Genomic DNA, 24,106 nt, shown 5'->3' with positions numbered 1-24,106 from the left:
TTTCACTTCCGTGTATCCAAGTTTCATTCATATTGTAGCAGGTGTCAGTTTCCTTCCTTTTTAAGGTTGCATAATTATCATATGGATGTATCAGATTGTGTTTATCTGTTTATCTATCAGTGGACACCAATCCCTTCCACCTTTTGCCTATTGTGAATATTGCTGCCATGAACATTGGTGTTTTGAGTATCTGAGTTGCTGCTTTCAACTTTTTGGGGTACATACCTAGGAGTAGAATTGCTGATTGCTGATTCTATGTTTAACCTTTTGAGGAATGACATTCATTTTTATAATATATTTTATTTAGCCCAATATTTCCAAAATATTGCCATCTCAACATGTATGTAATCAATATATAAAAGTGATGAATGAGTTGTATTACTTTTTTCATGCTCAATTTCCATAATCTAGTGGGTAGGGTGTGAGTTGCGTATGGATGAAGACACTGTCTTCAGATTGAAGTGCCTTATACATAAATAGGTGTCTAATCAAAAGATGCTTGTCCCAACTCTGCCTCCAGAGGGGAACAGAATTACTACTAATTAACTTAGCAACAATAGTAACAAAGACGGCAGGCAGACTGTTTGCTAGGTGCTTTATTTTCATTAATTCTCTAAACAACCCTAAGAAGTGGGTACTTTTATTATTCTGTTTCAGATGTGCAAACTGAAGTTCAGCAAGGGTAAGCAGTTTGTTCCAGGTCACACAGCTAGTTAAGTGGTAGAGCTGAGATGCAAACCCAGCTCACTGGCCCTGCTGGGTTCCTCGTCCTGCGGCAAGAAGTCATGTGGGCAGATAGTAAACCTAGATGCCTCTTAGGAAACCCCCCTGGTGCCCGTGGAGGTGTCTGCCTCAGTTCAGAGGAGTTAAAAAGGTTAAATAAAAGTTTACCCAGCACCTCGATCCTGGACGTGTCCACATTTCTCCCCTCCCTCGGTCAAGACTACGTGGATAGCCTGAACAAATACTCTGAAGGTTTCGTAAACGCTGTGATTGTAGAGAGAAATTGGGAGAGAAACCAGGGCAAGCACCGGCCTGGCTGCATCTGCACAGTGAGGGGAAAGACAAAGGGACTTGGCAACCCTGCTCCCCAAGTCAGTTGTCTGGAGATAAAAATAGGGTGACTTGCAGCACATGAGGTCATCGAATGCCACTTTCAGCTTTCTCGAATTTGCCAACACAAGAGGTTATAAAACCAATATAACGCCTGTCACTCAAGGGAGGCCGAGTGATAGAGCAACAGAGGGTTCTGGAATTAGAAGAGTCGCAGAGGTCACCCTTCTCTAATGTGGCTTCTTCCAGTGTGGACTCTGTCCTGTGTCATTTGTGTCTTCTCAGCTAGCTTCTTACCTACTTCTCCTTCCCTCAGAGGCCCGTGGGGAGCCTGTCCTTCTATGGGGGCTAGATGGGAGCCAAAGGGACAGAACCAAGATAAGGACAATTCTCTATCCCCTTCCTCTGGTCGCCAGGTCAGACTTTATCCATCCAGAGTAGCCCTGGGCATGAATGGCATTTTGGCTATAGCGAGGCCGGTCATACCTAATTTCTTGCTTGAATTCGAGATGCATCGTACACGTGATATTATCCATCGTGGCAGCTTTAAGGTATGAGTTCAAGAATTGATTCATTAAACAAATACTTACTGAAGCAACATATAATTTATGCATTGAGACAAAAAATTTATATTTACGTATTGCAAGGCCCTGTGCTGGGCACTGGGCAATTGAGTGGTGAGAAAGTTAGTCCCGGCCTCTTGCCTTCTTAGAGCTTGAAGATAGACCATAAACAAATGGGTACATTGAGGCAGTCCTCATTGTTCATGGCTTATGTATAATTTATAAGTCCGCCTACTCACTAAAATTTATTTGTAACCCCAAAATCAGTACTTGCATGGGCAGAGGGGTCAAAAATTGGAGTCACGTGGCGCACACGTTCCCAGCTTAAGTTGAATGAGCCAACGCTCTGCCTTCTCGTTTCAGCCCTCACAATGAACGCAAGTGTCCTTTCTGTCTCTCTTACATTGAGTGTCATGTTTTTCACAGTTTTTAATGCTTTTTTGCTGGCGATTTTGCTGTTTAAAATGCACCCCCCCCCCCCCCCCCCGTCGCCCAAGCGTAGTGCTGAAATGCTACCTGGTGTTCCTAAGAGCAAGGCTTTGGCTGTGATGTGTCTTATGGAGAAAATCCGTGCGTGAGATGGGTCACCAAACTGAGCTGGGTTGGTTTGCCCACGTGCAGTGGAAAGCTGAACACCGAGACAGGCAGCCGTGCAAGGAGACAGGAGTCAGGGTCACATCTGTGTCCCCAGACTGGGCGTTGGGGCGGGTTTTAGGAGGCGTGATCTTTGACTGGGTCCTGGATCTTGCCACGTGGTGTTCTTCATTCAGTCCCCTCCCTCGGTCTGAACACACAGGTGCCACACATGGTTGCGCGCTTGGTTCACCGGAGCATGCTCAGGTTTTGTGGTCAACCTGGGAAAGTGTCCATGGCAACTGAAAAAAAAAAAAAACAGCTTACCAGTATATGACACAGAGTCAGAGTTAAACCAGATTGGACTCTTTCTGCAGTTGCAAATACTCTTCGTTCGGGTGTGAGTTCCAGGCTGTGGGCCGTGAGTTCCCTGTTAGTGAATTGACAATATATGCTAAAGGAGGCGTCTTAGACACACGTAAAACAAGATGACGTATCGACTGGTGGGTGCAAACGTTGTGACCACAGGCCCGCAGGAACCTAACCCTGTCATCTCTCCTAGGAGCAATGGTTCGGTATTCACTAATTCAGTGTTTGCAGCAACCTCATGGAGCACAGCTACCGTGAACATGGAGGGCTGCCTGTATGACAAAATTATTCCACTGGTGGGGAGGGGAGACAAGGTGGCCGAGGCAGAGGTGGCGAGCAGAGAATGAGGTCCTCAGCGCTGTCCAGACCGTGGGGAACCCTTGAGTCCTGACGTCCGGGGCACTGTGCCCAGATCAGGCCGTGCAGCGGCGCTGCGGTGCGATGCCCCCTGGTGGTAATTGGGTTCAGAACCATCATTCCGGGGGGCCTGGGGTTTCCAGTATTGGATCCTGTTACCCCTGCAGTGCGGATGTGCTTGAAGTGGGTGTTGAGGGATGGTGTCCTGAGCATTCCTGTAGCCTTGACCCCCCCCCCCAAGTCTGGACCCACGCGAGTCTGGGCTGCAGTTACCTCTCACGTGGCTCGTAGCAAACACCCCAGCTACAAGGTTCTCTGCGTCGTGTTTTGTGGCAATATTCCTGATGTCGATTCTAACCATGGTCTCCACCATGAAGGGGTTTTGTTCACTTTAAAATGCCCAGTGGGTGATGGTCAGTGCTCTCTTAAGCAGCCTAGTCCCAATTTTAATTATACTTGACAATTAAACTACTAAATATTAAAAAATAATATGTATATGGTAGAAGGGAAAGAATATGGGATTTGGAGTTGGGTGGTCCTGAAACTTCCTTGATGGGTGGATCTTGGGAAAGTTCCCACTCCTCTTGGTGGCTCAGTTTCTCCATCTGAACAATGGGTCTTATAGTCCACACCCCTCTGTGTAACCCCGAGGATGAATTCAAATGTGTGGTTTGTTGTGTAGCAGCCAAGAGAGCATGCTCTGCAGGAAGACTGCCAGGACTTGAATCTTGCTGCCAGTCTTGGCCTTGGGCAAGTGACTTGGCTCTTTTCAGAGCTTCACGTTCCACCAGTCTCACAAGCTCGTTGGGAGAATTAAATGAACAAACGTATGAGGATGAGAGGAGATGGTACAAAAACCTGCCCATAGTAAGTGCTCTATGAATGGTAACTCTGTTATGAAAAGTACTTTGTTAAATACTCACTAGGATGATGATGATGATGATGATGATGATGATGATGATGATACTAATAATAAACAACTAAAAATAACAAGTGTTGGTGAGGATGTGGAGAAATTGGAACCCTTATGCCTTCATTGTTGGCGGGAATCTAAAAGTTACAGCTGATGTGGAAAACAGCCTGGTGGCTTCTCAGAAGGTTAAACATGGAGTCAGCATACGACCCAGCAATTCCACTCCTAGGTATAGACCCCAAAGAATGGAAAACAGACGTTCAAACAAATACACGGAGACAAATGTTCACAGCAGCGCCATGCACAGCCGCTCAAGGCTAGAAACAACCTAAATGTCCATCAGCTGATGAATAGATCAACAAGATGTGGTATATACGTACCGTTCCACCATGAAAAGGAACAAAGCACGGATACAAGCCACACTCGGATGAACCTTGAAAACATTATGCAAAGTGAAAGAAACATTGTGCAAAGAAAAAGACCATGTATTGTAGGATTCCGTTTGTATGAAAGATCCAGAATAGGTACATCCATAGTGACAGAAAGCAGAGTAGTGGTTGCCAGGGGCTGGGAGAGGAGGGAACGGGGAGTGACTGCTAATGTTACAGGGTTTTCTTTTGAGCATCAAGACAATGTTTGGGAACTAGATAGAGGTGGTGGTTACACAGCATGTGAATGTACTAAATGCTACCAAATTCTACACTTTGAAACGGTTAATGTGCATTTCACCTCGATAATTTTTTTTTTTAAAGAGCTTTGTTAAACAGAAAAGCTGCCCCAATGTTGGTGACTGAAGGTTAACCTTACCAGATCTCCTGGTGGGTAATAAAATCACAGATGTCACAGAGCAGGACCTGGGTGACATCACTGGGTCAGAGCCCACGCTCTGTGCCCTGTCCCATCTCCCAGATGACCTGCACAGACTGGGGTCAGTGCATTTGTTTGGTTCTACTTGGGGCCGTCCTGGGGCGGGGCCGGTGCCCAGTGGGACCCACGGTTTGGCTGGATGCCAAGCTCGTTAATGAGGTCTTAGATGAAGATTCTTGCCAATGTTGAATTACTTTGGCAACTGTTATGTTTTTCATTTGTCCTTATTCACTTTTTTTTTTTTTTTTTTTTTTTTTGCAAGTATTGCAAAGTAGAAACTCAAAAACTCTGCCTGGATTTCAGGGTTCGTGCTTTCTGGGATTGTGGCTAAAATGAGCATCATGTTTGACTTTTGGAAAGTCAGAAGGAGTTGCCCGCAGGTGCTGACCCACAGGTTTGTGTAAAAGGGCTCAGTGCCTTAAGGGCTTTCTTATCTGCTCTGTCATTACCTGGGGGAGTTGGAAGCCTCCTTGGTGGCACAGAAGCTTCCTAGCTTGTGACCAAGGGCAACTCAATCTCTCATAATCCTGCACTTCCCCCACTGGAAGTTGGACACAGTAGTTGAATTTTCTTCATGGGGTTTTGTGAGGATACCATGAAGTAGTAATACATGTGAAATTCTTTAGACTAGTATCCAGCACCTAGCAAGTGCCCCATAAACAGTAACTGTTACTAGCATTAACAATAACTGTTATTGTTACATTCTTTCCTTTACCCAGAACAGTAAATATTTTCAACCACTGTCTAAAAATTCCATCTCTTGCCAGAAAATTATGAGGATTAAATTAAAAATCTTTTTTTTTTTGTTTTGTTCTGCCAGTGACTTCCGTCTAATATTTTGAGCCAGCCTCTGAAAGTCCTGCTTCTTGCCAGAAAGTTTTGAGGATTAAACGAACAGGTGCATTAAATTATTCACAAAAGTTACAAGCAGGGGTGATCCTGGAATGGGAGGTTCTCTGTCACTCTTGCCTCTGAAAGGCTAAAGAATGTACCGTGTATGATCTCATGCTGGCTGCAAAATCCAGACAAATTCTAAGCCACACGTTTGCCTGTTTATAAAATTTTAATGGGAAGGGACAAAGAAGTTAGACGCTTGCCTAGACTTTCTGAAATCATTTTCTCCCTCGAGAATGGCTTTTATTTTCTCGGAGTCCCTTATCAGAGAATGTCAAAAGAAAAACCCTTACACCTTGAAATGCCTTTAATCAATCCTCAGACCTTTCAATGCTTAAAACCTCTCCCTTTGTCCCCACCCATTTCAAGATTTGAAATAAAATGATTTTCCAGAAACGGATGACAAGATAGCAAGGGGTGACGATTAATAACCCCGGAGCCCCTGGCTACCACACCTTTCCTATTTAAAATGATAAATTACCTATTTCCCTCAGACTTTATTAAAGAGAGGATCAAAAGAGAGAGGGGAAGAACTGATATGATACAGCCCAGCAGCGAAAGCCGCCTGCATTGCTATCAATTTAGCAGCTGATCATTTGGGTAATGAAATGAGGCCTTTTTGCTTCTTCAGCCCCAAAACTTCTGGTTTTGAAGTGTAGGGGTGGAGAGGAAGAGACGTTCGTTTGTGGGGAAGAGAATTTGGCAGGGGGTAAGGCTTTTTTTCCTTTCTTCTTATCCTTCAAAGATTCTTATTCTTATCCTTCAAAAAACTTGAAGGAAGGAAAGAAAACATATGGGCAACTCAATAGTGCCTCGAACCCAGCAGAATCGAGTATGTGTGTGTGTGTCTGTCTGTCTGTCTGTCTGTGGAGGGGCTGTAGGCTATGGGGTGGGGGGCTCAGCTGAGCTGTAGGGCGCTGTGTGTGTGATTAAGCCTGAGAGCGAGGGTGTAGGTTACGACCCACCGTGGGACTTTAGCCATGTCTCATCACTTACCCAAACCTTCTTGGTGAAATGGATCAATAACATCTACCGTACAGGGCAGGTAAGATAAGCACCGAATCCCCCAACTCTGAGTAGTCCGACTGCTCTCCACGTGCAGACTTCTGCGATCTGACTCCCCAGTCAGTGCTCAGCAAATGTGTCGGCTCCCGGTCGAGGGCTGTATGAATGTCTGGGACGGTTGTGGCATCGCCACTGCAAACTAGGAGGCTTAAAACAACAGAAACGTATTTTCCCACAGGTGTAGGGGCTTAGAATCTGAAAGCAAGGGGTTGGCAGGGCCACGCTCCCTCTAGATCAGGGGTCCTCAAGCTTTTTAAACAGGGGACCAGTTCACTGTCCCCCAGACTGTTGGAGGGCCGTAGGAGAGTGCGGCACACATTCCACACATGCGCACTGTGGGCCCGGGACCAGTCGGCTGCTAAGCAGGACAGGCAGCGGCGGCAAAAACACCCTGTGGGCCAGATAAATGTCCTTGGCGGGCCACATGTGGCCCTCGGGCCGTAATTTGAGGACCCCTGCATCTGGAGTCTCGGGGAAGATTCTGTTCTATGCTTCGCACCCAGCTGCAGGGGGTAGTGGGCGATCCTTGGTGGTCCTGGGCTTGTAGCTGCCTCACTCCAGTCTCTGCTTCTGTCTTCCCATGACGTTCCCCCGGGTGTGTCCTCTTCTCTTCTAAAGATTTTATTTGCAAATAAGGTATTGGGAGTTAGGACTTTAATATCTTTTTTAAGGGGGCACAGTTCACCCCACAATAAAATCTCAGTTGGAACCCGGTGTGGTGGCTCAAGCTTGTATTCCTACCACTCTGGGAGGCCAAGGTGGGAGGATCGCTTGAGGTCAGGAGTTCGAGACGAGCCAGAGCAATTTTTTCTACTAAAAATAGAAAAAATTAGCCGGGCATGGTGGCGCACGCCTGTAGTCTCAGCTCCTCGGGAGGCTGAGGCAGGAGGATCACTTGAGCCCAGGAGTTTGAGGTTGCTGTGAGCGAGGCTGATGTCACCGCAGTCTAGCCCGGACAATGGAACGAGACTCCGTCTCAAAAAAAAAAAAAAAAAAAATCTCAGTTGGGTTTGATTCGATGGGCTTGCTTTCTGTAGGTAATAGCACCCGGCAAGACCAGGGCTGAGGACTGGGTGATTTTAGAGTGCCAGCTCTGTGTCAAACACAACACAAGGCAGATTATAGGCTTATCTCATTAAATCCTCAGTGGCATTGTGTGAAATAGATGATTTTACCCCCATCTTAGATGGACATTTATATAACATTGGCTGTGTGCCAGAGATTATGCTACATGCTCCACTTGCGTGGTCTTATTTCATCCTCAGAGCAACCCTAGGGGAAAGTGCTCTTGTTACCCCCAGTTTACAAATGAAGAAACTGAGTCACAGTGGCAAAAGTAGGGACAAATTAATGTCTAAGTGTCATCTTACAAAGGTAGGGGTGTCCTGGGTATCATAAAAACTCCTACTTTCTTGCTGGATGTTTATTTAGGAGAAATTAACTCTTGTTCTTTCAGTTCAGAAAGAAAGTCTTCCAAATGCAGAGGTGGCTCTCTGCCTTTGGAGGGAATCAGGCAGTGGGTGGCATCTTGTGACCTCCTCTTTCTCACCTGCATGTGATTTGGGGTCAGGGGATGTTTATTCTAGAGATTCAGGACCAGACGGGAGACAAAGGGGAATGTGATTAAATAGTCATGTATTTGTATAAAAAAAAGAAGAAAAACATCTAAGGTGAGCCTGACACTGTCTTGGATGGGCTCAGGAGATTCTAGAACGTCACGGTCCATCCTTTCAGGCTAGAAAACTAACTTCTCCCTGAGGCATGGTCCAGGATTCCTGGGGAGAAGGGGAAGTTTAGCCGCATCCCGGGCATCTGGGTGTCCTGTAGGAAACTCGACTCAGTCAGCGTCTGACCCTGAACTTGCCTGAACTTGACCCCGAACTCGCCACCTCCTCTGTGCTCAGTTTCCTTCTCCTGCATTTCCCGCTGCTGCGTGTGGCGACCAGGATGCCAACCCCGTATTCTTTCCTTCTCCTTCAGGGCGGGCCACGGCTTATAGTGACAAAGCCCCACGTACTTCTTTGTGGCTTCGTCGTGCAGTATATGATTAAGACAGCTCAACAGGATAGATGTCCTTTCTTAAACATGTTTTCCTTAGGCTAATCCGACGACGAGTTTGTACCCCCTAAGCAAGTGCATCAGTCCAGAGCTGTGTGGCTGATTGATGGAGAAACTGGTGTTGGCTTGATTCTCTGTGCTGTCCCCAGCTCTCAGAGTTATTTAGCTTCTGCTAAACACCAGCTTCCTTGCTCTATAACAGGTGACGATCGCGAAGCTTGCAGAACCGGTACCTGCCCTTTAAGTAGGAGATATTGACACATGACCGCAGCACTGAGAATTGCGATATGAGTAGCTAACATTTACGAAGCGCCTACTGTGTGCTGGGAGCTGTGCTGAGAACATTACTTGTGTGATGGCATTTGATCCTCACGGTAGTCCTCGAGGTAGGCGACAAAGCAAGACTCAGGTTAGATGAGTGCTCAAGGTCGCGCAGTCAGTAAGGGGCAAGGCAGATTTGGAGCCCAAAGCATTTTATTCCAGCGCCAACTCTCTTCCTCACTGGGCTCCTGTGTGTGTGTAGATATCATAATGATGGTGACTTTGGTAGAATGTTCTGGCAAGTCCGGGAGGAGGGAAAAGGGGGTTCTTGTGAGAGTGAGTCCTTGCTTGCCGTAGCTGCTATTCTCGTTTGATTAATCTGTGATGGTCTGTGGTCTTGGGCAAATGCACGCCCCAGCTCTCTGCCACAGACGTCTCGTGTCCCGGTTGTCGAAGTGGCTGAGGCTTTGAATCTGGACTGCCAGTTACCATCTCTTGTGACCTTGGGCACACCTTCACCTCTGCATTAGTTTCCTTATCTACAAAATGAAGATCAAAATAGCCTTTAGTTCAGAGTTACAAAAATTGAGATATAAAACAGTCCCAATATAACAAGAAAGCAAATGATGAACTATTAAATAAGGTCTTCATGGTATTTTTTTTTTCCTAAAATAAAAAGCCCCCAAATGCACAGAAAACCATCTGGAAGGCTCCACAGCCAAACATTAATAGGGATGCTGTCTAGGCTGTGGAATAGCATTGCCTTTTTCCTTATCTGAATTTTCTAATTTTTCTGTAATGAATGTGTAATAACAAAATGAGTTGTTTCAATTAAAAATGGGACAGTGGGTCCGTGCTCATGAATGCACTTTGTTAGCTCTTGTTACGGTCGATAGGGTAATTATTATTGTCATTGCTAGTCGGCTACGACTTGGAATTTCTTTCCGCCCCAAATCTCCTCCCTTGACCCACGGTGGGAGCGCCCACACGGTTACCTTCCTCCGGGTCCTGCCAGCTCTTTCTCCACTGACACCTGGCCGGCTTCTCCCCATCTGCTGTCACCTCCCACATCAGAGCCGGCATCGCCTCTTGCGTTGTCCCCGCGATACCCTTCATTTGGGCGCGACTCTTCCAGCAGCAGCCTGAGTGATCGTCCAGAAATGAACGTTAGATCGAGTGTCTCCACTGCCTCCAAACCCTCAATGGCTTCCCGTTGAACTTGGCGGGAAATCCTCGCTGCACCTTGGCCCGCGGGCCTGGGGGTCTGTGGTCACTAGTAGCCATCTGAAATCCTTCAGAGAGCATGTTCTCTGGTCGGTCAAGTCTCTGCTCTGGCAGAATCCACGTCCAGGGACCAGGGTGTCGTCTGTGTCGCTCTTGTGTCTTCCCAAGCACGGCGCCCGGCGCTTCATCAACATTCAGCAAATGTTTGCTGGGCGAGTGCAGCACACGGTGACGCAGACCCGGAGGATGCATGCAGTGGCCACAGAAGTGGCCGGGGAGGGCCCAAGGGCGAACTTGGCTCCCTTGGAATTTTTGTGTCTAGTGTGGAGGTGAGCTATCAACATTGCCATGTGAGAGAAAAGCTATCCTTATAAATCCTTTAAATCACTTTGAAACTGCTGGAATTGGGATCCTTGGAGACTCAAAAGGCAAGAATTAACTTCTTTGCTTTTCTGGGCATTTGGGCTGTCGGCTCCCCCGCCAGGCTGTTGAGTGGAGCAGGGTCAACAAAGGGATTTCATTCCTTTCTGGAGGCACTAAGTGGGCGTGGGTGTATTTATGTAAACATGCTCAGGATGTAATGTGGACATGATGTAACCAGCATATGCTAGAACATGCCTAGGATGTAATGTGCATATGCTAGAACATGCCTGGGATGTAATGTGCATATGCTAGAACATGCCTAGGATGTAATGTGCATATGCTAGAACATGCCCGGGATGTAATTTGCATATGCTAGAACATGCCTGGGATGTAATGTGCATATGCTAGAACATGCCTAGGATGTAATGTGCACATGCTAGAACAAGCCTAGGATGTAATGTGCACATGCTAGAACATGCCTAGGACGTAATATGTACATGCTAGAACATGCCTAGGATGCAATGTGCATATGCTAGAACATGCCTAGGACGTAATGTGCATATGCTAGAACATGCCTAGGATGTAATGTGCATATGCTAGAACATGCCTAGGACGTAATGTGTACATGCTAGAACATGCCTAGGACGTAATGTGCATATGCTAGAACATGCCTAGGACGTAATGTGCATATGCTAGAACATGCCTAGGATGTAATGTGCATATGCTAGAACATGCCTAGGATGTAATGTGCATATGCTAGAACATGCCTAGGACGTAATGTGCATATGCTAGAACATGCCTAGGATGTAATTTGCATATGCTAGAACATGCCTAGGACGTAATGTGCATATGCTAGAACATGCCTAGGACGTAATGTGCACATGCTAGAACAAGCCTAGGACGTAATGTGCACATGCTAGAACATGCCTAGGACGTAATGTGCACATGCTAGAACATGCCTAGGACGCAATGTGCACATGCTAGAACATGCCTAGGATGTAATGTGCATATGCTAGAACATGCCTAGGACGTAATGTGCATATGCTAGAACATGCCTAGGACGTAATGTGCATATGCTAGAACATGCCTAGGACGTAATGTGCATATGCTAGAACATGCCTAGGATGTAATGTGCATATGCTAGAACATGCCTAGGATGTAATGTGCATATGCTAGAATATGCCAATGATGTAATGGCATATGCTAGAACATGCCTGGGATGTAATGTGCATATTCTAGAACATGCCTAGGATGTATGAGCACACGGGGCACCTGTCCTGACTTCCTGTCTCTCTGCTCCTCTGTTCCCACTCAGGAGGCAACCTTTCCAAACAGGACTGGACCATCCAGTGGCCCACCACGGAGACGGGGAAGGAGAACACTCCCGTGTGCCCCGCTGAGCCCACCCCGTGGATCCGCACCCACCTCTCCCAGAGCCCTCGGCTCCAGTCCAAGTGCGCCCAGCACTTTTGCCACCCCAGCCCCACGCCCGGGGCCCCCGTGCACGCGCACGCGGACAGGCTCACCGTGGACGCCCACCCGGGCCTGTGCCCGCCGCCGCCACTGGAGTCGGGCCACCGTTCCCTGCCCCCGTCGCCGCGGCAGCGGCACGCCGTGCGCACCCCGCCGCGCACCCCCAACATCGTCACCACCGTGACCCCGCCGGGCACGCCGCCCATGAGGAGGAAGAACAAGCTGAAGCCCCCCGGGACCCCGCCGCCCTCCTCCCGGAAGCTGATCCACTTGATCCCGGGGTTCACGGCGCTGCATCGGAGCAAGTCCCACGAGTTCCAGCTGGGCCAGCGCGCCGACGAGGCCCACACGCCCAAGTGAGTGCGGCTGGGCGGCCGGGGCGGGGTGCCTGGCAGGGGGCTGGGGGTGCCAGGCAGCGTGCTGGGGGTGCCTGGCAGCGAGCTGGGCGGGTGGGGGTGGGGGTGCCTGGCAGCGGGCTGGAGGTGCCAGGTAGCGGGCCGGGGGTGCCTGGCAGCGGGCCGGGGGTGCCTGGCAGGGGGCTGGGCGGCCGGGGTGGGGGTGGGGCCCGGGGTGGGGGGGGGCGGCCCACGTCTGCACGCGGGAACAGCTGTGTCCCCGACTCCAGCGGAACGAAGGTGGCTTTTCACGGAGGGTTCCGAGAACATGAACAGAATGGACTTTCCCAGAATTGGCCATTTAAACGTGCTGCGATTCCTCTAGAGCAGCCGTCCCCAACCTTCTTGGCACCGGGGCCTGGATTCATGGAAGACAGCTTTCCCACCCGCGGGGACGGGGTGGGGTGCCGCCGCGGGCGAGGCGGAGCTCCGCGAGGGGAACCGCTGTAAATACGGATGAAGCTCTGCTCACCCGCCCGCCGCTCGCCTCCTGCCGTTCCTGAGTTTCATGGAACACAGTCTTCCCGTGGCCTGGGGGCTGGGGACCCCAGCTCTAGAGTACGGTTTGGCAGACCGTGGCCTAGAGGCTAGATCTGATAGCCGGCCTGTTTATGTAAATCAAATGTATTGGAACATGCCTGTGTTTAATCCTTTGTGTATTGTGTCTATGGCTGCTTTTGTGCAGCAATGGCCAAGTTGAATTTGGCCCCCAGAGCGGAAAATATCCACCCTCTGGCACTGTACTGGAAAAATTTGCTTTGCCCTACAGAGTCCGGCCTCACCCTGCCCCCAGAAATAGGCTATGAGATAGATATTAATATTAACCGTACATCTTCTAGTAGCCACATTAAAAGGAATTGACAAGAACAAGTGATATTAATTTCATATGTCATTTAGTGTCATTGTGTTAATATAATTCCACTGATATGAGGTCCCTTGCATAGTCAAATTGATAGAGGCAGAAAGTAGAACGGTGGCTGCCAGGAGCTGCAGGGAGGGAAAGTGGGGAGGTATCATTTAGTGAGCACAGAGTTTCAGTCTGGGATGATGCAAACGTTCTGGACGTGAATAGTGGTGGTGATTGCACAACACTGCGGATGTACTTAATGCCACTGAATGGTACACTTAGAAACTATGGTTAAGATGGTAGATTTGATGTTATGCATCATTTGCCATCATTAAAAAGAAAAGTTAAGAGCTGGGCATGGTGGCTCATACCTGTAGTCCCAGCTCCTCAGGAGGCTGAGGCAGGAGGATTGCTTGAGTTTGAGGCTGCAGTGACCTATGACTTTACCACTGCACTCCAGCCTAGATGATAGAGCTAGACCCTACCTCTTTAAAAAAAAAAAGAGGCAGGATCCAACAAGCCAAGGTTTCGCAAACTTTACCTCTAAAGGGCCAGATGGTAAATATTTTAGGCTTCACAGGCTATTTGGGCTCTGGTGCACTTACCCAACTCTGCCTCGCTAGCACAAAAGCAGCCACGGGCAATAGGTAAATAAATGGATGTGGCTGTGTGCCAATAAAACTTTATTTATAAAAGCAGGTCCCTGGCCAGATTGGCCACATTGGCTCTAGTTTGTCAAGCCCCGTTGGATGTCATGGTGTAGAGGCTGATTCTCCTTTCTAAGGCACTGGGAGTAGCCCAAAGTGATTTAAGTTTTACGGAAGTAAAATTCAGGCTGCTGTGTGCAACCCAGCTTGGAGGCCTAGAAGACGTGTTTGGTATCTGCGAGCCTTATGCAGAGGACAGATGCTTTTGTGATCAGAGTTGGGTTTGATTTTCATGGTTTTGTGAGAGCCACAGAGGTGGGGGCACGCTGAGACCTCCGGGCAAGAGCATGGGTTAGAGTCGCAGGGAGTGCCAGCTGCAAAGGTGCAAGAGGCGTCTGCTTGCTCCAGTGTCCCACTTGGGGTCTGCTTGCTGTGGTGTCCTCACCCTCCATGCGCCTCCCTCACCCCTTCGCTGTGCACACCACAGAGCGAGGCGGAACTTGATCCGAAAGCAGAGTCTCTGGGCATATCACCTTTTAATCTGCAAGAGAGTGGCCACGTGAGAGAGGCCGCCCTTTGCTTTTTAAATGTCTTTCCCCAGGCCCCTGAGGGATTTATTCTGTCTGGATTGGGCTGAATCACCCTCTTCTTCAAGGTCTCCCAAATGACCCAGCCACCTTCAGTGGTTTTTTTTTTTTTTTTGGAAATTGTATATGTCAGGATTCAGGCAGAGTCCAGCTTTGCCTGTCTGCCTGGGTTAGCAAGCTCATCACTTCGGGGCACCTGGCCTTGGGGTGTTAAAAAATATCCAACACAAATAGTATCCAACACAAAATAGTATCCAACACAATATCCAACTTCCCCAGACAGTGTGGGGAAGGGGAGCGGGGCTAGAGATGAATTCTGACCAGGGAGATTAAGGAAGGGTTTCTAGGCAGGCGTTTGTTGAGTTGAGTTCCAATGATCAGACTGATAACAACAGCCAACACTCACGTTGGTCTGAGCTAGCCCTGGTTCTGCCAGGAAATGACACTGTGACTTTGGATATGACCCGCCTGAGTCTTAGCTTTCTCATCTGTGGACCACAGGGGTTGGAATACATTTGTGTTTTTAAATCTGTGGTCATGACCCATTCGTGGATGGTGGCATTGTTTTAATGAGCTGTGACCAGCATTAAAAAAATGAAATAGACTAGCTAGGCTAGAATATATATTGGAACACGTTGCATGCATTGAGGGTATTAGTGTTGTTTTGTGAAACTTATTTCGGATAAGGCATACCTCAGAGATATTGCAGGTTTGGTTCCAAAGCACTGCCATAAAGCAAGTGTTGCAAAAAAAGATGAATTTTTTTGGTTTCCCAGTACGTATAAAAGTTATGTTTATACTATATTATGGTCTATTAAGTGGACAAAGCATTATGTCTTAAAAAACAACGTGCCTACCTTAATTAAAAGATACTTTAATGCTAAAAAATGCTAAAACTCATGTGAGCCTTCAGTGCGTCATAATCTTTTTGCTGGTGGAGGGTCTTGCCTTGACGTGGATGGCTGCCGGCGGGTCAGGGTGGTGGTCGCCGCAGGTTGGGATGGCTGTGGCACTTTCTTAAATTAAGATGACAATCAAGCTTGCTGCATTGATCGACTCTTCTTTTCACAATAGAGTTCTCTGTAGCATAGTCCTGCAATTTGAAGGCATTTTACAATGCTCAGTAGAAATCCACTAAGTTTACGTAATGCTCTAAATCCTTTGTTGTCAGTTCAACAGTGTTTACAGCTTCTCCACCAGCAGCAGATTCCCTCTCAAGAAACCACTGTCCTTGCTCGTCCATAAGAAATAGCTCTTCATCTGTTAAAGTTTGATCATGAAATTGCAGCAGTTTAGTCCCATCTTCAGGCTCCACTGCTAATTCTAGTTGTCTTGTGATTTCCACCCCATCTGCAGTTCCTCCTCTGAAGTCTTGAACCTCTTAAAGTTATCCAGGAGGGTGGGAATCAACTTCTTCTAAACTCCTGTTAATGTTGATATTTTGACCTTCTCCCATGAATCGTGAATGTTCTCAATGGCACCGAGAACGGCGAATCCTTTCCAGAAGGTTTTTCGGTTTACTTTGCCCAGATCCATCAGAGGAATCGCAATAGATGGCAGCCAACGTCTTACAAAATGTATTTCTTAAATAATAAGACTTGAAAGTCAAAATTGCTCCTTAATCCATAGGCTGCAGAATGGATGTTATATCAGCAGACATGAAATTAACATTAAACTCCCTGTACATCTTCATCAGAGCTCTTGGGTGATCAGGTACATTGTCCATGAGCAGAAACATTTTGAGGGGAATCTTTTTTCCTGAGCAGTAGGTCTCAACAGTGGGCTTAAAATACTCAGCAAACCGTGCTATAAACAAATGTGCTGTCAGCTGGGCTTTTTTGCAGTTGTGCCATTTGTAGAACATGGGCGGAGTAGATTTGGCATGATTCTTAAGGGCGCTAGGACTTGCAGGATGGTCAATGAGCATTGGTTTCAGCTTAAAGTCACCAGCTGCATCAGCCCCTAACAAGAGAGGCAGCCTGTCCTTTGAAGCTTGGAATTCAGGCACGGACTTCTCCTCTCTAGCTATGAAAATCCTAGATGGCATCTCCTTCCAACATAAGACTGTTTTGTCTACACTGAAAATTTTTTGTTTAGTGGAGCCACCTTCATCTGTGCTCTTAGCTTGATTCTTTGGATAACTTGCTGCTTCATCTTGCACTTGTATGTTATGGAGACGGCATCTCTCCGTAAACCTCTGCTAGCTTCCTCACCTCTCTCAGCCTTCACAGAATTGGAGAGAGTTAGGGCCTTGCTCTGGATTAGGCCTTGGCTTAGGGAATCCTGGGGCTGGTTTGATCTTCTACCCAGACCATGAAACTTTCTCCAAGTCCGCAGTTAGGCCATTTCATTTTCTTACCACTCATGTGTTCACTGGAGTAGCGCTTTTAATTTCCTTCAAGAACTTTTCCTTTGCATTTATAACTTGGCTCACCGTTTGGCCAAGAGGCCTGGCTTTCAGCCTGTCTCAGCTTTCCACATGCCTTCCTCACTGAGCTTAATCATTTCTACCCTTTTGATTTAAAGTGAGAAACACAAAGCTCTTCCTTTCACTTGAGCACTTAGAGGCCATCGTAGGGTTATTGCTTGGCCTAATTTCAGTATTGTTATGTCTCAGGGAACAGGGAGGCCCGAGGAGTGGGAGAGGGGTGGAAAAACAGCTGGTGAGTGGAGTGGTCACAACACACATCATTGATCTACTGAGTTCATTTTCCTGTATGAATGTGGTTTGTGGCACCTCAAAACAATTATAATAGTAACATCAAAGATCACTGATCACAGATCACAATCACAGATATAATAATAATGATAAAATTTGGAATTTTATGAGAGTCACTAAAATGTGACACAGACACACAAAAGCACAAGCTGTTGGAAAAATGGTGCCAATGGACTTGCATGACTCGGGGTTGCCAAAACCCTTCAATTTGTAAAAAAAAAAAAAATGTGGTATCTGCGAAGTGCAATAAATTGAAGTGCAATAAAACAAGACATGCCTATATACTCTCCCGACCCCCCACCCCAGTGGCTCTTCCCACCCTGGGCAGCTTTGATTCTAGAATGAACCGTATCAGGGAGTCGGCGAGAAGGGTTGAGAAGTCAGCCCTTTATCCTGCAGCATGCAGCCAGACGAGCTGTTCCACTCACCCTGGGTCCAGTTGTTTGTCTTTCATGTCTAGTTTCTTCTCTCCTTCTACCCTGCAGCCCCGCTGGGCACAGTCTTCTCTGCTGCTAACTTGGCAGCCTTCAGTCTGCTTTTATTTCCTCTTAATGGGATGAAGTGGAGTTTCTGCAGTCACAGGTCATTCTGAACAGGACCCGAATCTTTCAGAACTGTTGGTTCCTGTGATTTTCCAAATGTACAACACCCTGGGAGGTCTTGGGTTTGAGAGAGGCTATTTGTAGACCTTTTATCCTTCATGCTCTCAGGAACAGCCACCACGGTGTTTATCAGAGGGTCTGTTTGGGTTTCACTCCCATCCCCGGGAATATCCCATGGGCCTTTTCAGAATGAGCGCAACAAGAAAACACGAAATTATTAGTTATAGCATGCCTCACCTCCGTTGGTAGCCTTGCCGTCTAGGTATGTTGGACTATGTCAGAACCTCTGTGATCAGTCTTAATCAAAACATTTCCCTTGTTTTGTGTTTATTCCCAAAGAACTGTTTATTTTCTTCTTTTCCTTTCCTTTTTTTTTTCTTTTTTCTTCGTATTTAGGTATGTGATTTTAATTCTCTGGCATTCCTAGAACACACACATATGGGGAAAAAAGGGGGGGGGGCTCTATTTTTTTTTTCCCCCAGTGAAAGTAATGCTTGATGATTGTGGAAGTTGAAAGAACTTTGGAAATATGAAGAAAGTGAAAAGAATATGAGGTCTGTCCAGAAAGTAACCAGCCATTGTTAATGTGAATATCACGTATTACATGGCTGGATACTTTGCGGACAGACCTTGTAGACTGGTCCTCTCAATTTCTGTGCACATAAATAGACACTATGCATGCATTCTTAGCAGTGGTGAAATCACCCCTTGGCAGGGCAAAAATTGGTTCTTGGGGGAGGCAGAAAAAAATCTTGGATTTTTGCAATAGTTGTAACCCCTCAAGGAGGCACAAGACATAAATGGATACACGGTATATCTGTGTTATTAAAATTTCATTGAGGGTTTGGGGGTAGAGATTAGGAAAAACAAGAGCTAAAAAGGTTCCTGAAGGAAATACTGACATAGATCCATGGATGTGATTGTGTAGATACAGTTAGACACAGACATGGGGGTTGTCAAGACTCTTTCCAACATGCTTATCAGCCTTTGTTGGCCCCTGACTTTGTGGCTTTATGGATATGGGTAAACCTGTACTGATTCCTTACCTTTAGCTGTTTAGAAAATTAAGAAAGCCCAATATCAGGGAGTCTGTCATTCTTCAGCCTAAGGATCCCATACCCATGGCCATGTTGTTGGGGAAAGCCCAAATCCTAACAGTTCTTATGTGCGCAGTGATTTGTATTCATATGTCTTTAGATTTCTCCATGATACAAATGTCTTGTTCTTTCTTATCAGTGCATCTGAAAGGGCCAATTGCATTTGTGTAAACCGAATCACATTTTAAATGCATAAGAGAAGTTCAGTACTAAAAGGGAATTCTATTGTAAATTGTTTTCTTCCCCAAATGCTTGTTAAAAGTAATTTTCAATTACAACTCTAATTACAGAAATAATTTCCAGATACATCTTTATTTTGAGATATAAGCAATATAAAGTATAAGCAATAAAAGGTAAAATTCTCCCTTCCCTTGCCAGGGAGAACTGTTATAACTGCTATTAATATTTTGATATGAATCCTTGCATAGACACATGTATGTGTGTTTGTATGTGCATATGTAATATATTTATTTTCCTTTCTTTATAATTATAACCACCTATATGCTTTTACTGATGTAACTTGCCCTTATGAGTCCTGCACAAATACCAATATTCCATTTATGACCTTCTTACAATTGACTCCTTCTAGAAATTCTTCTGTTTTCCCCAAAGCACATCTAGAATGTTCCTTGGTGCTTTCAGACCTCTGTAGTTCATGTGTGGACACATTTCACCCCCAGCCGTCTGGGGCAGCGTGTCAAAACTCTCCACTGGCTCGTGAGCAGAGAGACCCGGGTTGGCTAAGAGCCACAGAGCTCGTGTTTATTAAACTTACACTCAGACCTCTTTCTCTTTGTTCCATCTAGTTCCGAATTTGTGCATGGCCTAGGCTAGATCATTTGTTGTTTGTACCAGAGCAGACTTTGCTCAACAGATTCATTATGTAAATAAGATTTCAGGAGGGATCTTTTTGTCTATTTTAGAAGACTAATTATGTGCAAGCATTTTTTAAACTCTCTGGCACACACCTACAGATCATTGTGCTCATTAGTACAGAGAGCGCTAATGTATTTATAAGGGCAAGAGTGGAGTGATTAGTCTGTGGGTAACAGTATATTCATTAAGATAGGAGGACTTAGCTGTGCAAATCCATGTTTTCTTTTAAGTTCAGCTAAGCATTCAGACACAGTCAGCTGCAGATTGACTTAGGAGGAAACAGGGCAGCACCATGCTTCACTCTTGTGGGTCCCCAGGGGCCATTCTTCCTTGCCCCCCACCCCCAGGTGGCAGTTCAGGTGCAAGGTGACCCACATTAAGCAGGTGCAGAAACCATCCTGACTTAGGAGAGAATAGCTCTTGTAACAACTCCATCCGCACAGCTCCTGGGGTCCCTGCAGGGGACATGCCCAGTTACAACAGTCATACTACTCAAGGACTTCCAAAGCTGTGGACTCCTCATTAGGTATTTCGGGTTCATATGGTGAAATTCCAGTCCAGATGCAGTCTACCAACCAGAGGCAATTCTATGAGCAGTGTGGCCCACTTACACAGTTTTTCCTTTATCGGGTGTTTAAAAGATCAGAGATAGAAAGTGAACCCCAGGTCAAATTCTCATGCAGAAGAGGAAAAGATTGTCTTAACCCTTTCCTCACAGCTTCTCTTTGAAAATCTTGTAACACGGACTTGTTGCCAATTCATGCTGAATTTCTTTCTATTTTGAGTTGGCGAAGTCTTAAACAAGGTCTTCTATAATTTACATAATAGTATAATACATATATTATATAACATAATTATTTCTAGTAGAATTTATGCTTATGAGATTTTTTTAAAAGTATTGCTATTATTTTGTGTAAGAAAGTTCTATTCGAGCCCCAACTTCCCATTCAGTGTTGACCTAGTGCTCTCAATTCTAGATTCCAGGCCCTCTTCTCTAGACCTGGAGCAAGAATAGGTCCTTATGTTCATCAAGACCCTGCCCTAACCCTCAAGTCGCTGAATCTTTCAGTCCTGTAATGATTGAGAGATTCAGTCCAGTGTAAGACTCGTTTGAAATATATTTTGCTTTCTAACTATCAAATGGACCATCTCTTTGTATTTGTCCATTCATGAATCACCCATTGTCACATGCCTATTGAAATAGCACCTCTGAAGTTCCACAATGAAAAACTAGCTCCAGAACATACTAATTTTATTATGAATTATTGTAGTGAGGTGTTCTGTGGGGTGAGTAGTAGGGTATTTAGTTTGAGATGCCTATTTATTTACCAGGAATAAGTTGAAGATACTGTGCTGGTCAGATTTTTTTTTTCCTATTATATATACAATCATTTTACTTACCCAGTGCCTGCCTCCATCTCTTGCTATCCATTTTTAAGGAAGAGTTTAGGAGCCCGAGGCGAGTCCCATTTTTTTTTTTTTTTTGAGACAGAGTCTCGCTTTGTTGCCCAGGCTAGAGTGAGTGCCGTGGCATCAGCCTAGCTCATAGCAACCTCAAACTCCTGGGCTCAAGCAATTCTTTTGCCTCAGCCTCCCAAGTAGCTGGGACTACAGGCATGCACCACCATGCCCGGCTAATTTTTTCTATATATATTAGTTGGCCAATTAATTTCTTTCTATTTATAGTAGAGACGGGGTCTCGCTCGTGCTCAGGCTGGTTTCGAAGTCCTGACCTTGAGCAATCCGCCTGCCTCGGCCTCCCAGAGAGCTAGGATTACAGGCGTGAGCCACCACACCCAGCCTGAGTCCCACCTTTGCTGCTAACTTGCCTTGTGATCGCAAATATATCGTGTAGGGCCTGTGCTTTAATAGCGAGGAGACTATGTCTGCCCACTTCTCAGAGCTGCTGAGGGCCCCCCATACTCTTAGGCCCACCCTGGATGTCACTTGCAGCTTTGGTGGACAGTTCCTGAACACACCAACCTCAAGCTCCTGTGTCTTTGCCTGGCAGCATTTTGTGGCTGGCAGAGCATGTTCAGTCTGAGTGCAGGGCAAGCTGGACACCAGGAAGTCCATGCCCTTGGGAACAACCTTCAGCTGGCAAGGGACAAGAGTTAGTGCATGTCTGTGCCCTAAGTGGGCCCATTCTGACGTGTGTCCTCCACACGCTCTTGGAGGCTCCTTGGAGGGACCAAGCCCCAGTGCTCTAGAGGTGCTTTCTTTCTAGAACATTCTTAATGGGCTCTCTCTCCTCCCCCACCTTACCTTATTACTCTGTCATCCTGCTCTGGGATCCTCTCCCAAACATACTACTGGCACCCCACATTTTGTCTCAGGATCTGCTTTTAGGAGAACCCAAACTAAGACAGGAATAAAGGTGATCAAAATTGCATTAAGTGCTATGCACAGCTATCTGGATACATTTTCACTATAAAAAAACAAGTTGATTGATTATGATCATGTGAATGGTAGCCACCATTTATTGTGGCTTATTGTATGCTAGCACTTTGCATGGTCCATCTTATTTCCATTTTACCATTGTTATTTATTTTTAATTGATAAATATATATATTTATGAGGTACAATGTGGTGTTTTAATATATGTGTACATCGTGGAGTAATTAAATCAAGCTAAGCAGATCTGTCACCTCACATACTTTTTGTGATGATAATATTTCAGATTTATTCTTTTAGCAATTTTAAAATATATACAATACATTATTATTAATTAAAGTCACCATGTTATACAGTAGATCTCAAAAATACATTCCTCCTGACTAAATAAAACTTTTGTACCTTTTAACCAACATCTCCTTATTCCTCTGGCCATCCTCCCAACTAGCTCCCGGTAACCACCATTCTACTCTCTACTTGAATGAGTTTAGCTGTTTTAGGTTCCACATATAAATGAGATCATGCAGTATTTGTGTTTTCTGTGCCTGGTTTATTTCACTTAGCATGATCTCCTCTAGGTTCATCCATGTTGTTGCAAATGACAAGATTTTCTTTCTTTTTTTTTTTTTTTTAAGGCTGAATAGTACTCCATTGTGGAGTGTGTGCATGTGTACATATGCACTTTTGTTGATGGGCACTTAGGTTGATTCCACATCTTGGCTATTGTGAATAATGCTGCAGTGAGCATGGAAGTGCATATGGACATCCTGATTTCAATTCCTTTAGACACATACTCAGTAGTATTGCTGGGATTGCTGGGTCATACAGTTGTTCTACTTTTAGTTGTTTGAGTTACCTCCACACTGTTTTCCATATGGCTGTACTAATTTACATTTTCACTCACGGTGTACAGGGTTCCCTTTTCTCTACATCCTCTCCAATACTTGTTTATTTTATATTTTGGATAATAGCCATTCTAACAGGTGTGAGGTGAGATCCAGTTGTGGTTTTAATTTGCATTTCCCTGATGATTAATGGTGTTGAGCATGTTTCCATAAATCTGCTGGCCATTTGTATGTCATCTTCTTAGAAATGTGTATTCAGGTCCTTTGCCCATTTTTTGATTGGGCCGTTTGTTTCCTTGCTATTGAGTTGTTTGCATTCCTTGTATATCGGATAGTAACCCCTCATCAAATGTGTGTTTTGCAAATATTTTCTCCCATTCCATGAGTTGTTTCTTCACTCTGTTGATTGTTTCCTTTGCCATGCAGAAGCTTTTTAGTTTGATGTAATCCCATTTGTCTAAGTTTGCTTTTATTGCCTGTGCTTTTGGGGCCATAGCATGGTTTATTTAATCCTCAAACATCCCATTTTATAGGTGAGGAAATAGGATTTAAGAGAGAATATGCCTTGTCCAAGTTCATTGAGACTAAATACCAAAGTTGGGATTCCATTTTCCCCAAAGTCTATGGCAGCATTAGAAGGCAAAGTAAGGGCAGGGGTACTGGAGCCATATGGCCTGGGTTTGTATCTCGACTTCACCACTTCCTGGCTGTTTGACCCTAGGTAAGTCACTTACCCTCTCTGAGCCTTGGTTTTCTTATCTGTATAATGAGAGTCATAAAAATATCTTAGTTCACAGTGTTATTGGGAGAGTTAGTATGTATTGAATGCTTAGAACTGCGCTGACACATAGCTAAACAAACACTACTAATTGTCACTATTTAAAAAATACCCTTCCTAGTTGTTATTCAGAATCCATGATAATAACCTCAGTTATTAGCAGGTTTCCTGCAGGGGAATAATCTGCTAATTGATAACACTGTGGAGGATAGAAGAAGCAATCTGATAGAACCCCCACTGCTTTTAAGGAGTTTCAATTCTAGTCCAAGAAAACAAGACACTGTTA

At 45.7% G+C, this 24,106-nt stretch overlaps 1 protein-coding gene across 1 annotated transcript in view; it reads left to right on the top strand.

The window, feature by feature from the left end:
• KSR2 (kinase suppressor of ras 2) overlaps positions 1-24,106 on the top strand; it is a 368,992-nt gene that overhangs the window by 144,728 nt on the left and 200,158 nt on the right. Inside the window, exon 4 of the mRNA XM_075996606.1 lies at positions 11,876-12,389. Within this exon, the coding sequence (XP_075852721.1) occupies positions 11,876-12,389 (514 nt within the window). The remainder of the gene's footprint in view (positions 1-11,875; positions 12,390-24,106) is intronic.

This window comes from Microcebus murinus, chromosome 22, assembly GCF_040939455.1.
Source record: "Microcebus murinus isolate Inina chromosome 22, M.murinus_Inina_mat1.0, whole genome shotgun sequence".
Lineage (NCBI taxonomy): Eukaryota > Metazoa > Chordata > Mammalia > Primates > Cheirogaleidae > Microcebus > Microcebus murinus.
Note: the sequence above shows the minus strand (reverse complement) of the source record. Positions and strands in the feature narration are given on the sequence as shown.